General features: G+C 34.7%; 2 protein-coding genes across 2 annotated transcripts; both read right to left on the bottom strand.

Annotated features, from left to right (window-relative positions):
• Positions 1-739: 739 nt before the first annotated feature.
• LOC123662324 (N-acylneuraminate-9-phosphatase) lies at positions 740-8,162 on the bottom strand. Its single transcript, XM_045597180.1, has 5 exons — positions 7,934-8,162; positions 3,456-3,630; positions 3,008-3,092; positions 1,653-1,875; positions 740-963 (listed from the first exon to the last, which is right to left on the bottom strand). Exons 1-5 carry the CDS (start codon positions 8,036-8,038, stop codon positions 796-798), a joined length of 756 nt encoding a protein of 251 aa, XP_045453136.1. The 5' UTR covers positions 8,039-8,162; the 3' UTR covers positions 740-795.
• LOC123662323 (neurochondrin homolog) lies at positions 5,264-7,678 on the bottom strand. The gene has a single exon (XM_045597179.1). It carries the CDS (start codon positions 7,605-7,607, stop codon positions 5,394-5,396), a length of 2,214 nt encoding a protein of 737 aa, XP_045453135.1. The 5' UTR covers positions 7,608-7,678; the 3' UTR covers positions 5,264-5,393.
• Positions 8,163-11,653: the final 3,491 nt, after the last annotated feature.

Genomic DNA, 11,653 nt, shown 5'->3' with positions numbered 1-11,653 from the left:
AAACTAGCACAGGTGGCTAGTTATTAATTATATATCCTAAATATGTATCAATGATTAAATAAATACTTTTAGAATTACAAAAAATAAATACAGAAATACAAAAATGTTGGTGGAATGTTAAATTTTCAAACATATTTTGAATGCAACTGGCCTGTTATTTCGGACATTTTTTAGGAATAAACAAAAAACGTTGGCACAAAACGAAACAGCTATTCTAAAGCGAGGGACTTAAATTGACTAAAACTATTACAATGGTTCATTTTACAAGTAGTTGTGGATTACCAAGTCAAAAACTACAGGTTATAGAGAATCTAATTTGAGCATATTTACGGAATAAAAAAGGATGCATCCTTTCAAAATACTATTTTTGTTTTACAGCTGAGAATATTTATTACAATATAATGATATATTTGGTAAACAAATATATCAAGCAAGCTTAAAGTTTTGGAGTATTTTCGTATCTATAGTTTCGGATTTGGTCATCTACATTTATTATATACTTGAAAATATCATCATATCTATTCATCATTTTGTAGAATTTCACAACTATCATGGGCAATATTTAGTATAATAATTGTGTCAATTTGTAAAAGATATATCTTTACGAGTACTGCTAGTACCGACTGGTACCATGCTAATGCATTGCCTCAGCCTGTAATATGCCACTGCTGGGCGTAGGCCTCTTTCCCCATGTAGGAGAAGGATTAGAGCTTAATCCATGACGCTGCTCCAATGCGGGCGGCTAATGCATTATGTTATAAAAACATGTTGTTCTTGTTTTAAGTTTTTGTACATTCAACAATTTGGCGACTGCGATGTCCTCTTTTTAAACTTAGGTGAATTAGGAAGAACTTCTGGTAGTTCCGTTACTTTCTGTATCTTGAAATCAGGCAAGTCAGATTCCATTTCATCGTACTGTAATGGAATCCATACTGTACCACCTAATTCTGCTTCCTTGCCACCCTGTACAGATATTAATAACTACACAACAAATTGGTTCTAAAAATTATTTGTATAAATTAAACCTATTTGATTATTCTATCTGTTTATATTTAAACTACAATAACAGCACAAAGTTCAAGAGTTCATTCGAGTTCATTTGAGTATAATATATATACTATTCATTTTCTATATGTGATAGCTTGTTATTAGCTTTTTTTTTTATTCATATTCTGTATGAGTTATAGTTATAATAAGCTGTAAGCTATCCAAAAAAAATAAAAAAAAATAAAATAAAATAAAATATATAGTACAAATGAACTAAAAATATCTTCCTTTCCTTTTATGTAACTAGGTCGGCAAACACCTGATGGTTAACGATTACCGTAGCTTATAGACGTCTGCAACACCAGAAACATCGCAAATGCGTTGCCGACCCTATCCCCAATTCCCCCCTGGAGCTCTGGTCACCTTACTCACGGAAACACAACACTGCTTGGAAACAGTATTATTTAGCTGTGATGTTCTGTAAGGTCGAGGTACTACCCCAGTCAGGCTACATTTTGAGCAGGAAATTTCCTGCTGTGTCCCTACCTCAGTTAAAGAGACAGTTCTGAGGTGCTGCGATAGAAACAGAGGGGGGGGGGGGCATCTAATTTATAACTGATTCTTGTCCTATATTGATTAATACTGGACATTAATAAATTATTTACTTTTATATCAGTTTCCAGCTTGTCTCCAACCATTATGCACGTGCTAGGTTCAACGTTGAGGAGCTTGCAGGCTTCCAAGAAGATGTTCTGGTCAGGTTTTTCCCATGGCAAGTCTCCGGAGACCAATACGCAATCGAAGTACTTCCGGAGACCCAACCGCTCAATTTTCTGCCACTGGGCCCGCGAAGGCCCGTTCGTGATCAAACCGAGCAGATAATCCTCCCTGTACCATTCATCGACCAGCTATCAGTGTATAACAAGCTAAAACTCTGTATGTGATATAACAAATAATGATCGTGCATGCGCCTGCGCATAAGGTACCTTGATGTTTTAATTAATAACGCATATTGTAAACTGATTAAAAACGTACAGGAGCATACAGGCGATCGTTTTAAATGCATATTGCATATAATTTCATTTATTTTAGTATAATTATATGCAAGTGATCTTAAATCTAATGCCATGTTGAGTTATTGACTAATTTGAACAAAATATCCGACGTACTATTTCTCAAGCGATTCAACATAGCGCTATTTATCAGGTAATTACAATGGAGATATTTTTGGAAATTCTGGTTTACTTACATGACCTAAATTACGAAAAATAGCACAATAAAGTATCTCCATTGTTTAATTAAAATTTTTGAGGCAATAGACATTACCTTCTTGCTGTACTCCCTCACATATTTTATTAATACAATTGAAACCTAAGTGTTGCGCACGCGGCGCCCAGAGTTTAGTCACTCGTTGAGCAACAACTGTTGAAAAACAAGTCATTTATTAGCGACATGCGTTTAAAGCTAGCTCAACATTTTGAAAGAGATAATTTTTGTACCAATCACAAAACGCCATAATTACAGGATATTATAAATCCATTTTTATCTCTACAAAAGTTGAAGCTAACTTTTATGACAAATATCACAAATGTAGTACATAGTAGGTATTATGTGGCATGCAACATTTGAAGATTGAGATAAAAATATAAAATAAAGTTTAAATGGTTTCTGAGATGTGCATGAATAATGATACCACATAACATCATGTTAGTATAATTACTGAGATGTTTTAAGATTCTGTCTTGTCGATCTTCCAAATATTATTTCGCACTTGTCTATACCTATAGAATCTTAAAACAGCTTTGCGTGTGATTACATTTTAATAGGCAATTACTTTGTTCGTTTTTTAAGTACTAGTTCTGAACATTAAAAATAGGCTATTTTAATCACAAAGAAATTGCCGTCTAAAAATAATGGTTAAATATTACATCATGAAGAAATATTTTTAAGTTTTCGTCATGGTGATTCGAATAAATATTTCTGCACAATATAAAAATAACTGCGGAAATTCTATACTTACCTTAGAGTTTCTAAGAGATGTATCACATCTGGTGTCAATGCTAAGTACTTAAACCTTAATTTTAACCATTCAGCCATAATGTTTCCTGTAAAATATGTACAATTTTGAGACTGCACACAATTACGATTAAACGTTTGGCTGCAGCTATTAATAACGGTTTCGGTCTTCTAAAGTAATAAAAATTGGTTAATGATCCTTTGTACATTGCTTGTGTCAACCATTTGTGTATGCCAAAATAGATGTAGGAATATAAATACGCATTTGAGATAGGCAATTAAAATTGAGAATCATGATATTTATTACAAACAAAACAAACTTTAATCAAGAGTTAAAACGTAAATGTCTTTAATAGCAAACTAAATACGTACTTCAAATAAACTTTAGAATCTATTCTAAGGGTTTGGGTCAGGACTCATATAAATTGGTTTGTAACAAAAAATATACTAACTGGCAATATGCCTATAATTTTTCGGCAAAGAGTTTCGCCACAGATGCGTGGGCCACTCATTTATCGCATAAGACTCGTCATCAGGTCTGGCTCTGAATGCACGCAGGAAAGTTGAAGTACTTTCCGCTGCAACTTCATGTGATAAACCATATTGATGTTCTAGAATCTCCAAGAGCTGTCAAAATGTAAAATGTCTGTGTTAACTATGTTATAAAACTTATAAATAGAAAATTCTCTAAAATAATGCCTGTAGTACAACAAAGACGACACAGATATCTACATACATTTCAATATGTTTTGTTAACCGACTTCCAAAAAAGGAGGAGGTTCTTAATTCGACTGTATTTTTTTTTATGTATGTTACATCAGAACTTTTGACCAGGTGGACCGATTTTGACATTTTTTTTTTAAATCGAAAGGTGGTGTGTGCCAATTGGTCCCATTTAAATTTATTTGAGATGTAACAACTAGTTTTCGAGTTATATCTAATAATGCGTTTTTACTTGACGCTTTTTTCGTCGACCTACGTTGTATTATACCGCATAACTTTCTACTGGATGTACCGATTTTGATATTTCCTTTTTTGTTGGAAAGGAGATATCCCTAGTTTGGTATCATGATAAGAAAACCAGGATCTGATGATGGGATCCCAGAGAAATCGAGGGAATCTCTCGAAAATACGCAATAACTCTTTTTACTGGTTGTACCGATTTTGATAATTTTTAATTTTATCGAAAGCGGATGTTTATCATGTGGTCACATTTAAATTTTGTCGAGATCTGGTAACTACTTTTTGAGTAATCTTTGATAACGCGTAGTTACTTGACTATTTTTTCGTCGATCTACGTTGTATTACTCGTCGCTGTAATTGAAGTCGGTTTTCTTTTTCTTTTGCGAGCAAACACAATTATGTATTGTATTAAGTTATATTGAAGTAAGAAAAAGTAATCCATAAATAAATAGTAACTTTTGGTTGATTCAAATATATCTATTGTGTTTATTCAGAACAAAAATATATGCCTGAAAATTAGCATTTTATATTTACTGTTTTATTTCACGATTCGGCCTGTAACATCCCACAGATAAGCATAGGCCTCTTTCTCCATGGGGGAGAAGGATTGGAGCTTAATCCACCACGCTGCTTCACTGTGGGTTGGCGTATATCTTCCCTACTATGAATAACGATCGCTATCCGGTATTTATGATACTATCCGGTACCGACGGATTAACGTGCTTTCCGAGGCACGGTGGGAAGACATACAAGGACAGACATCCAGAAGTAAAACTTTATCGAGAATCCTTTTATCGTCAAACTAGAGACATTGGGAAAAGATAAACATAGATTATGTAATTTTATTAAAAATTATAGCAAAGTAACACGATAGAGATAAGAAAACACATTTAAAGTGTTTAATAATTAATCTTATTGAAAGCTAGAATGTGTTCAATGAATAAGGAAGTCTCTGTCCAGGAATAGTTACAGGGTCAACGTCCCAAGATCTTAGTGTAGTTCACTCACCTGTTCCTTGGCACAGCATTGTGTTTGTAAATTGATACTACTACTGAGTTTGTACATCATATATTATAAGCCAACTGTCTGTCATCATACATTCTATAATTCATATTGAAAAGTTGCAATTTTTAGTTATTTTTTAGTTCATCATTATAAAATATATTATTATAGGATTATAATAAAATTATAATTATAGAATAAAAATAAGTGAAAAAACATCAAAAACATTTTAAAATCATTTATTTAGATAGTCAACTTTTTTTTTGTTACAATGTATGTATAGTAAAGAAATAAGTTTTATTTTGTATCAGTTATATTTACAGAGTAATAAGAATGTAAATAGTTTAATAATAAAAAAGAAACAAGTAAAATTCAGTAAAAAAGTAATTTAGTAGAAAACACAAGTCATTTTAGTTTGAAATACTTTAATCTCCAAACAGTTTCTTTCCTAAATCCATTAATCTGTGGTTTCTGCACATTTTTAAGGCACCACCTTTTTTCAGCACAGGAATAGCATTTTCATTTGAGTCGACTAGTCTACATAGGAAATCTTCAAATGCAGACTTAACATTTGGGGCTAATGTGCCAACTTTGACCTTAACAAGCATTTGAGCTATTCCTTCTGCCCATCCACTTTCGATAGCAAATTCTGAGATCCAAGGTATAATTGTCAAAACTCCACTTAAAGTTTGCATACCTAAGAACCACAAATCTGCTATTTCATTCCAATTTTCCTTATAAGTCATTGATACAACAAGGGCATTGGGATCGTTTGATTCATCAACATTGTATGCATCCCAGAGGAATCTGATAGTAGATTGAATATACCGGCATATAGAAAAATCATTTTTCTTTACTTTGCTTGCTTGCTGTTTAAGAAGAAGCAGCCCTAATACAGCAAGGTGACCATGTAGTACAAGATTTTCAGGAATATTTTTAAGCTCTGGTAAGTTGTTAAATATGAATTTGAGCAAAGTATTGAATAACATGCTATTTTCTACAATTTTTGGTGCCAACACTGTAAGATTCATAAATATATTGCAAAGACTGACCATTGCAGCCCTTGAATCTTTCATGTCTTCTAATACTTGGGGATCTAATTCTGGTTCAGGCTGAGTTTTTACTTTTCCTCTTTCAGACTTTGGAATGAGTGGTTTTTTATAATGAACAATGGACCAGTGGAAGTTCATCGCTTCATAAAGAATGTCTTCTTGTTTGAGATTCAGAACAATATCCCTGGCTTTATCTTCCACAACAAGATGACAAAGAGCTGGTAACATCAAGCGTAACAAATCAATTTGACCCATTAAAGATATTTCTATACTCGCTGACTCTCCAACAGGTTTAGTTTTTTCTGCTAATTTCCGAGCTCTGTATGCGTGGAAAGAATCATTTGCAAGTGTAAACATGAATGGAAGTAAGGCATAGATTTGTTCTCTCATTGCTGTAGTTTCTTGAGCAATCCAGGCTACTAAAACTCTTACCATAGCACATATAAACACTTTTTCTGGATCAGGAAGCTTATCTTTGTTTTTGTCATTAGATACTTTTATTAATATGGAAACAACAGCATTGAAGGCACCTTTAAGACTAGTGTAAACTGACTGTTTTTCTTTTTGTTCTAAGTCTAGTTGGTCAGTTCCCATGTAGTTAATTGATAGCTCAAGAACAATGAAACAAGCTGTGACAAGTTCAGCATTAGCAAAAGCTTGTTTAAAACTCCTATCTTCAAGCTGCATTCTTACCTCAATTGCACATAGCTGAAGCAGCAATAGGAAGAACTTTTTGGGATTTTCTTCGTCATTAAATGTCCACTCAACTCCGAGAAGATCAATTATGTTCGCTGCAAGTTTCAATGCAGGGTCTCTTTGGTTTTTACCTATTTTACTAGTTAATATATCATAAAGTGCTTTATAAATGCTCTGCGGCCAAGTTTCATCAGATGATCCAGGTATGACGGTAGCCTTATTACAGCTGTATAATAATGCACTTAATATTGTAGCTAGCTCAAATTTTCTTTCAGATTGATCTGTTGCAAAATCTAATGCTATTTTGTTTACCAAAGCATGGAAAGGCTTAGGATCATTACCCCAAGCATCGGGTCCGTAGCGGCTGACCAACTTAACAAGAATATTGAGTGCTTCATCGGTTTGAAAACTTTGGTGAGAGTAAATCTCAGACATTTTTGCTATAGCACCAACCTCTATTAGGGCTTTTTGACCTGCTTCATGTTCTGCGATGCACTGTAGGCAAGTATAAGCTTCACTAATAATAATTAGGTTATCATCATAATCTTCATTGTCTGATGTCTGCACAATGTCTAGGAACACGGGTATGTTGGCGAGCATTTCAGGGTGCGTGGAGAGTTCCGGTTCATTACAGAAGTTCGTAAGGATTGATAAAGCGACGGATTTGTAAACTGATGGGGGGCAATCATCTTGGGTATTATTTTCAGTTAAGAGTTTCTTTAAAAATTTGAATCCGATTGCTTCAAATAAAGCCTTCTTTGCAGCAGCATTACAATCTTTGCTCTTCACTAATTTTGTAACCATAAATAAAGCAGCAAATTTTTCAGTGTCACTTTTTGCCGTCTTTAAAATGAGTATGCATTTTTTTATTGGCTCGGATATGTCTCCCATTGTAACGAACTAAATGTGCACAGAAAACGCAGTAGATCACACTCTACTGAGAGCGCGGAGCAGTAGAATCGAACAGTGTCTACATCACATTTATAATTAGCACGAGTTCTGTTCCAAAATATCTAAATCTGGACGTCGAGCTCACGTTATCCAACTATGAAAATTCTATTTATAATACACTGGAACGTGAACGTTAAACACGCGGTTGCAGTGGATGTAAAACGAAAATTTCAACGACGTAAAATCTAATATGACAGCGCGCGCAGTATTTCGCTCAAACTTCCTTGACCGTGGGAATGTCAAAATATTTAAAAAAAATTACGCACCTTACTGCAGGCCTTGCTGTCTCCTTTTCTAGTTTGGATTAAAGTATTATCTAAATCAAAGAATATAGCTGAGACATTGTTATCGTCTTCATAAATTCCATCCATAATTTATTTTACGCCTTGATTGTTGCAATACACTGCTGCCTCTTAAACGTAGTGGATATATTATTCTCTTTGACCTTTATTTTACTGTATTGCGTCAAATTATTTTGAAGGATTCTCTTGCTCACTCACTCCTGTATGTATGATATATGTTTTATTTCATAACTTTATTTTTTTCTGGTCATTTGTGCCATCTACCAAAAGAATCTCTAACTACACAGAACACGAACATATATTCCTAACTATGTTCTGTGGAGTTTGTACATTTTGTTGAACTAGTTTAGAGAATTTACTTCTAGATGGCAATGCTATATTTTTTTTTTTTTAAGTATAAAATGATCTGGTTATCTGCTTTAGTTTAATTTTAGCACCAGAAAATTTAAAAAAGGAAGTGTATTTATTACAAGTTAGAAAAAAGATGGATTTTATTTGGATGATGTATCGTCTGTTTGTAGTTTCATAATTTTCGAACGGATGAGAAGATGAGTGTGTGTTTTTTTTTATTAGCCAGGCAAACGAATCCTTACGAATAAACAATACTTCGTCAACAAGGCAATTTTATGAAGATAAAATTTGTCTTTTATAGCATTTAATTTGGACGCATAATTTCGGAGATAATGTTTCTATAAAATCAAATGAAAGACGCGGCGTCGCGTCGGGCCGTTCGCATGTGTACCTAAGTCGCTCGAGTTGCACTACCTAGGTACCTAAAGGTTTCAAATTATTTTAGTACTACCTTTTGTCCATTGATTTAAGTTTTTATATATCAATGGTTTTGCCTCAAATTAACGCTTGTAAAATCGCTTGTAAACCGTAAACAGTGAGTTTTCTGAATAAAATGGAATTATTGCAATTTCGTTTAATTATTCAAGTATATACCAGATATTACACTAGGCAGTATAATCATAATATGACAAGTATAATGAATTCTTGACCTGATAAAGCAACCAATTTGATCTACAGTAGATAACCCAACTATCCAAAAACTCACAACAGACCGTATAGGTATGTATCGTGTTTAGATTCACTACGTCAGTTTCAATGAGTCGTTTCCTTGAACGGTATGAAAGGATTTTTTTTTGTATTAATGTATAAGCTTATAACCGCTTCTCGTACGTTATATTGTAACTTCTAAACTACAAAAGGCCTACAAATGTGTAATATGAGACGGGTTGAAATGAGTTACGATCAAGGGACACGTCATACTCTAAACATGCCTCTATATCAACAATGTTTAGGAGGGTAATATCCTAGCGTGGCTGAGACTTTTTATTTACGGCTTTAATGTTTCCTCTATGAAGCCTTCTTATCTCAAGTTATTGTTATTTGGAAAAAAAATTATGTTGTCGTAAAGTCTCGTTAAAAGATATAATTTGATAAATAACGTAATTTTTTTATTGTGCCTTTTTGTTGATGATGATGAGAGAATGATGAGTTACTTAAATATGTTTTAGATTTTTTTTATACAGAGACTTTTAGAATGGGAATTGAAGTAAATATATTTTGAGAATACAAAAGTACACGCCTCACAAACCTTTATGGGGTCACTGTAATGTCTAACTATTATTCAGCCTATCCTAATAACCTCACATTTACTTAACTGTTGCTCACTAATATAACTAGTCTGGCCATAAATACTGTTACATAAAAACTTTTCCTTTTTCAACTTTTTAATTATTTTGAAATTGGAACACGTATATTATTTTAAAAACTTATTTCGATTTTGCGCCATTTCACATTTTTTCATGTTCATTATCAAATTACAATATGGAATGGGGTGTTAAAGAAAATAGGATTGCAGTGATCGCCTTGCACAAAGTGGGTATAGAGCCGTCGATCATATTCCAGACACTTCAAAAGCTTGGTATCAGCCGTATATTCGTATATCGTATTATCAACAGATACAGCAACACTTCGTCTGTTGAAGACCAGAAAAGATCGGGGCGGCCGCGTGTTGTTAAAACTACAAAGGCTGTTAATGCAGTTAAAGCCAGAATTCGTCGAAACCCCATTAGGAAGCAAAAAATCTTATCGCGAGAAATGAAGATTCCCGCTAGGACTCTGTCGCGTATTATAAAACGAGATCTGAAGCTCGGTGGTTATCACCGATATACAGGACATGCTCTAAATCAATTTTTACATTTAAAGAGAGTGGATCGATCAAAACGTCTTTTGTCACGATACGCAGGTGAAAGGCACAAAAATATCATCTTTACCGATGAAAAAATTTTCACGATTGAAGAACACTACAATATGCAAAATGATAAAGTGTACGCTCACAGTTCTAAAGAAGCTGCTCAAGTTGTCGGAAAGGTACAACGTGGTCATCATCCTGCGTTAGTGATGGTTTGGTGGGGCGTGTCTTATCAAGGAGTCACAAAACTACATTTTTGTGAAAAAGGAGTGAAAACTTCAGCCAAAGTGTATCAAGATACAGTCTTGGATCATGTTGTGAAACCTCTCAGCAATACCTGGTCACAAGGCACGAACTACCCAAGCCTGGCTTGAAACCAATGTTCCGGACTTTATAAGAGTTGAAGACTGGCCCTCATCTAGCCCAGACCTCAACCCTTTAGACTTCATATTATGGTCAGTTTTAGAAGACATGGCCTGCTCTAAACAACACGGCGACATTGAGTCTCTTAAAAAATCTTTGGAGCAAGCAGTGGCGAAATTTCTCTTGGAAACAGTGCGTAAATCCATAGATTCGTGGCCAAACAGATTAAAGGCCTGTATAAAAGCTAAAGGTGGCCATTTCGAATAGAATATTTTTTTATTTTTTGCTGTGACGTTAATAAATATGTAGGTATAAATTTTAATAATATTACATTACTTCATTAAAAAAAATGCATTTTCATTTGTAACAGAACTTATGGCTGGACTAGGTAATTAACTTACTCAGGCGGCGGTCTCCTTCTGCGAAGAGGTAATGACGCAGAAGGAGACCGCGGAGCGGGCCAGAGAGGTAGACGCCTCTGCTTGCCCACTCCGGCGCAGACGTACGGGGGCAAGGAGAAGGCGGTTTGCCCACCTCCTCCCCCCTTGTAATAGTGGGGTCGGCGGCCGATAGTCGGGGGACTTCGGCCGGCCGGACGACACGACCCCATACGTCTGAGGGGTGGCCTTGTTGTGAGCGAGGCCACCCCACCATCTCGCCCCACCCAGGCGGATGTCTGCTAACACGTGGTGGTTTTTAGTCAGTAGGAGTCTGACATAACCCTCTGCCCCCCCCGCGCTAGAGGGTATCCATGACGAATTTTCCCCACGTAAAAAAAAAGGTAATTAACGTACTCGTAAAAGATATACTTAGTTTTGTATGATCACTATATGGAGGAGATAATTATTAATAATAAGATTTAATGTGAAGATGAATTTAATTTATGAAATAAACGATATTACAATTAAAATATGATGATGAAATCATTATAATTAAATTTAGATGCGCGGTTAATTAAAAGATTCTGAAGCAAGTGCGGTGTGCAAGCGCCGTTCAGCTGAACACTTCACATCATGATGATGTCATATTTCACACGGTACATTGATTTTACCGTGTGGTCCAAGGTGTAAAATTTGTAAAGAGCATGTCCAAGTTAACAAAATAATATTGTGGCGTCAATT

This window comes from Melitaea cinxia, chromosome 18 (assembly GCF_905220565.1).
Source record: "Melitaea cinxia chromosome 18, ilMelCinx1.1, whole genome shotgun sequence".
Lineage (NCBI taxonomy): Eukaryota > Metazoa > Arthropoda > Insecta > Lepidoptera > Nymphalidae > Melitaea > Melitaea cinxia.
The sequence above is the reverse complement of the archived record's forward strand: the minus strand, read 5'-3'. Positions and strand labels throughout refer to the sequence as shown.